Consider the following 5,604-nt stretch of genomic DNA (forward strand, 5'->3'; position numbering starts at 1 on the left):
ACCATACCTTAGCCGATTTTCCCAAAGCTCCACCGGAGCACTTCCAAACCACTTATCCACAAGCTCTCAAGGCCTCAACACCTCCAAGAACAGATTTTTCACCACCAAACCCTTTCCAAGCTTTTCAAAATCACCAATCAAGCTCCAATATCCATACATACACAACCTAAGCCACAACCATCATACCCATACACACATCTCAAAACCCAAACATCATAAAACAACAAAATTACACTAGGGTTAAGAACCTTACCACACCCAAGGTCCAAGGAGACAAGATTAACCTTCTCCTTCAAGAGAGTTGGGTCCTATAACATCAAAGAACCCGAAATCTCAACATTTCACCCATGAAACTCGAAAATAAGGGCTGAGATTTCGAACAGCAACACGTGACTTACCTCAAGATTGGTTGTATGGGTTTTGTAGAGCTCTCCACGGTGAACGCGTGGCCGCAAACGGAGCGGCAATCGGAGCTCTAGATCAAAAGTTATGGTGGTTTGAAGATCAACCAAGGGAGAGAACTTGAGAGAGTGTTCTTCCTCCCTTTCTCTCTAATTTCAGCTTGTGTGTGTAACAAATGAGGAGAGAGAGTGCTGAAAACTAGGGTTTTGGTTAAGTTATGTTGGGCCAAGGGCCCACTTTGGGTCCAATTGGCCCGGTTTGGCCCATTCGGTCCAATCTTGGTCCGAATTCTATAAAATTGGTACCGAAATTCTCGTCTCAATCTCCTCTACCACATTTAGCCATGAAAATCACATTTTAGACTTTCCAGAATAAATTCTCATTTATGGGTTAATTAGCCGTTAATTAACCGGGTTTTACAAAAGCTTAATCCAACATCATTTTAATGGATATGAAAAATAAAAGAGCCAAGACATTGAACGTTGTCATCAAACTAAATAATTCTATAGAAACACAGTAGGAAAGATCTATTCTCATTATTCCTTAAAGAGAAACAAAACACATTGAACGTTGTCATCAAACTAAGTCCTTATAAAAGCCACGAAAAACACTTACAATGATAAAACGACAAGGAAAGACAGAGCAGAGGCAAGATCCACCTGCATGAGCAAATTAAGCTCTTCCCAAGGCTGGGATGAGGAATATCAAATTATCATCAGACCAAGGCTGTGAAGAATTGAAAATATCATTGTTTCAACTTCTCCATATCATAGTAGTAATTTATTCTCTAACCTCAGAATTAAAGCAAACACTATGGCTTCAATTAAACAAGCAAGAATTGACAAAATTAACAACAGGAATATATTTTTGTAAAATTTGTTCAAGAAAAGACTTCCCAAATAATCAAAATCTGCATTTTAATTAGCTACAGATTACGTATACTATGACAAATGCTACTGGCATGCTTGTTATGAGCTGTATGTGAGTGAATAGACCAGTTGATACAGTGAACGTGTGAATCGAAGCAAATTTCTACTTTGTAACAAAATCAGGTAGTATCCAACCTAAAAGTCAAATCACTGACAATTGTTGCACTAATAACAAACTAGGAAGACCTAAATATAACTGGACAATTCAAAGAAGGAATGAACAACTGATCTATTATAAAAAATTATCAATTAAGTTACCTAGCTTGTTCTGGGGAATGAACTGGCGTCTCTGTCCCCACTTTACCCAAACCTAGAATTTCAATTTATTTTACATTAACAAAGTGGTTGATTAACAACTAAATAAACAATGATATTGATGGAATCATCAAATGACAGTGTGATCTAGCGAAGTGGGTGAGCCAGAATATAAGGATTCTTTGTGGCGATGAAAAGGGAAGAAAACATCAGCGTCACGGTTTCAAGTTTCAACTAACTTGGAACAATAAAATCCTACCTTTGTTAGAACTCACCAAATCATGAAGCAGCTTCTGATTGCGCGAAGGAGGCTGACGGCGACACTCGAAGCAAGAAGACGACGAGCCCCTGAACCTGCTGCTTCTGCCGCCAGCGACGAAGAGCGCAACGAAGGCGCGCGCGACTATGTGCAAGACGATGACGAGACAGAGAGTAACGGCGACGCCACTGTGAGAGAGATGAGAGAGACCGAGCTCCAGGGAGAGAGAGAGAGGGATACGAAGGGGAGGGAAGAACTTGAGAAGATGAAGAAGATTTTTGAAACCCAGAAACAATTTTTTATTAGAAGAACTTGACAAGATGAAAAGGATTTCTGAAACCTAGATTTCAAAAACAATTTTTTTTAGATATATTTTTGTTTTGTTTAATTTTTAATTTTAAAATTTGATTAATTTAAAAGGATATTTTTGTTTAATCAAATAAAGGAAAGATGTTTAAGTCTTTTTATAAAATTAAATAAATAAATATTTTTTTTATTTAATTAAAAAGATGTTTTAGTAAAAGTGGTAATATATTATATATTTAAAAAAGAAAAAATTAAATGCTGACGTGGAAAATAAATTCCACATATCTTGATATTATTTGTCCATATCTTAAACGTATCGGTACATATTAATTTATCATCGTACCGTAGCAATCACCTATAAAATTAAACTACAAATCGAAAGTTACGTTTTCTCTACATAGTTATACATTATACCTCTTATTATGTATTATATTATGATGAATATTAATATAAAGATATTTTTACATAAAAATAATTATTAAATTTGTTAAATAATTTGACCAAACCGCATAACATCATAAGTGTCTCCTATAAAATTTTAACATGGGTATAAATAATGCGGGTTGATATATCCCCAGTTATAGTAATGATGTGAATGTATGTATGTGGAACAAGCTGGCTAAGATTCTACTTCAAGAATTTTGGACATTTTCTCCGAATTGAGTTGGCAACAGAAAAGCTTTAGAAGGAAGAAACAAAATGGTATCCAAATAAAAAAGAAATCCTAAAAAGAAAGAAAGTCAGGTGTTGGCGTGTCATGTGCTTGTGCAAAAGCAAAGAGGCACAAGTGACACGTGGCAAATGCCAACACATACATTTGCGCGCGTGACCGTAACTCAATGAGGACAAACAAGTACTGTTGACTCGTCACTATAATATAACCCTACCATTCCTCATCATTTTTCTGATATTCTCCATCCATCCATGCTCTGCACCTGTGCGTCGCATTCAATTAATTAATTATATGCTATTTTTTTAATTTAGACAATTTACATTATTAAATCATTTAGAGGATTCAAATTACGTAACTACAACAATTGAGTTTTCGTTACATGTGAGAACAATTTACTCTTTATACCTATAAACTATTATCCGTTGTAGCAGTTTACAAAATTTTACATAATCTATTTTAACTTGTCGTCACATATATAGCATAGCTGTTGATAACTGTTTACGATGGCACCAAAAAAAAAAAAAAGCACAAATTGTGATTATCCGCAGCGGTGGTTCGTTTACGGGAAAAATAGAACCATTAAATTTGAGGCGAGTTGTAGAAATTTATGTTTAAGTGTTAATGTCAATAATAATAGTGATGAGATTGACACTAAGAGGGGGAACCAAGGTTGAAATCGTAGTTAATAGGATAAATACTTGTTACGGCCTGGCCCAAAGGAAACTCATGCCGACCTAACCTATTTACCACCCGACCTGAATGGTTGGATGATGCGTCCATATCCGACCCGAACACGCATCTGGGATAGCTGGCCGCCATAGCTGTACAAGGAAACTTTGAAGAAGGCAGATTCTGCCCTCGTGGGATCCACATCTGACATAGTATATAAGGGGAGGGTCCTACCCCTCCCCCAAGGTACGTCACATATTCCACCTAACCAATTTCTCATCTGCACACTAACTGACTAGATCGTCGGAGTGTCATTGCAGGTGACACCCCCTCCTTCCTTCCACAACGAGAGTTCGGCTACCCGGCAGACCCGATCCCAGCACAACCGCATTTGAAGCGTTCCCACCTCCTCAAATATCCACCCGAACCGTCCGGTAACCGTTCAACCGAATATTGGCGCCGTCTGTGGGGACGCCTAAATGGAAGTTGTGCCGGGCTTTGGAGACCAAGGCCGAACAGCCGGCGCAGAGGGGGCAGCCTCTGTCGCCTCACCAGGAGGGCGACGAAGGTCCCCCCAACAACGAACCGAACCACGCACAAGGACGCGAGAGACGCGACCCTTCGGAGGAACTGACGGTGACAGCGCCAGAATAATGCAGGAGTTACGCCATAGGGTCCAGAACCTGGAACGACAACTAACCGATCAGGAGCACGATCGACGGACCACCGATCTTAGCTACTCGCCATCCCCTGAAAGCCGAGAGAGGGATTCCCACAGGAGTCGCCCCCGGCACGCCTCCGCTTCCAGAACGGAAGCGGAAAGCACCCGAGAAGATTCGCTCATCCCGAGAAGACGGAACGACACAATCATCTACTCCCGAGGCAAGGAAACGCGCCACACGGGACGAGATCGCAAAGACGGAGAAGGGAGGCCTGTGAGGACACGGTGACCCGTGATAATGGGCGCCACCCCGTTCCATCGGTCCATCCTTGAGGTCCGGTTGCCGAAGCACTTCGACAAAACAACGGACATGAGATACGATGGAACTCAAGACCCTCTAGAACACCTCATGGCCTTCGAGGCTAGAATGAATCTGGAGGGAGTAGGAGACGAGGTGAGGTGCCGGGCCTTCCCGGTCACCCTGGCTGGACCTGCGATCCGATGGTTTAACGGCCTCCCGCAGGGATCCATCTATGGGTTTTCAGACATCAACCGTGCCTTCTTAGCTCAATTCACAACACGAATAGCAAAGGCAAAGCACTCGATCAACCTGCTCGGTATAACTCAAAGGCCCGGGGAGCCGAACAGAAAATACCTGGACCGCTTCAATGACGAATGCTTGGAAATTGACGGCCTAACCGACTCGGTGGCCAGCCTCTACCTGACGAACGGCCCCCTCAACGAGGACTTCCGAAAACACCTCACCACGAAACCGGTTTGGACGATGCACGAGATCCAAACGGTAGCTAAGGAGTACATAAATGATGAGGAGGTCAGCCAGGTCGTGGCTGCCAATAAGCGACACTCCGGCTACAATCAACCTAGGCAACAAGGTAATGGGGAGAGACAGAAAGCACAAACCAAAGAGGGAGGGCCGAGCAAGGCACCCAGACCGTTTCCCCGGATCGGGAAATTCACCAACTACACTCCACTCACTCTTCCCATCATGGAAGTTTACCAACAAATAGCTGAGAAAGGAATCATGTCGAAGCCCCGGCCACTCAAGGACCGTACGGGGAGAAACAAGAGCCTCTACTGTGACTACCACAAGGGCTATGGGCACCAAACACAGGACTGCTTTGACCTGAAGGATGCACTAGAGCAAGCGATAAGGGACGGTAAACTAACAGAATTCTCCCATCTTATAAGGGAGCCGAGGAGGCGACATCGCGACCAAGTTGAGGAAGTCAAGACCCGGTCGGCAAAGCGGCGACAAGAGCCAGAAGATAAAGACCACGGTCTCACCGTAATAAACGTAGTAACCGCCAAAAACACTGCACCAAGGTCGAGGTCGGCGCACAAGAAAGACGCCAAGGTCCTGGCGGTCTCCTCCTCGCCGATGCGAAGCTCTAAGAAGCCCCCATCTATCTCTTTCGGACCGGAAGATTAG

The 5,604-nt window shown here is 42.8% G+C and overlaps 1 protein-coding gene across 1 annotated transcript; it reads left to right on the forward strand.

The window, feature by feature from the left end:
* Window positions 1-4,452: 4,452 nt before the first annotated feature.
* LOC112717777 (uncharacterized) lies at window positions 4,453-5,604 on the forward strand. Its single transcript, XM_025769720.1, has one exon. The coding sequence runs from the start codon at window positions 4,453-4,455 to the stop codon at window positions 5,602-5,604; it is 1,152 nt and encodes a 383-aa protein (XP_025625505.1).

Source organism: Arachis hypogaea, chromosome 10 (genome assembly GCF_003086295.3).
Source record: "Arachis hypogaea cultivar Tifrunner chromosome 10, arahy.Tifrunner.gnm2.J5K5, whole genome shotgun sequence".
In the NCBI taxonomy this organism is placed as follows: domain Eukaryota; kingdom Viridiplantae; phylum Streptophyta; class Magnoliopsida; order Fabales; family Fabaceae; genus Arachis; species Arachis hypogaea.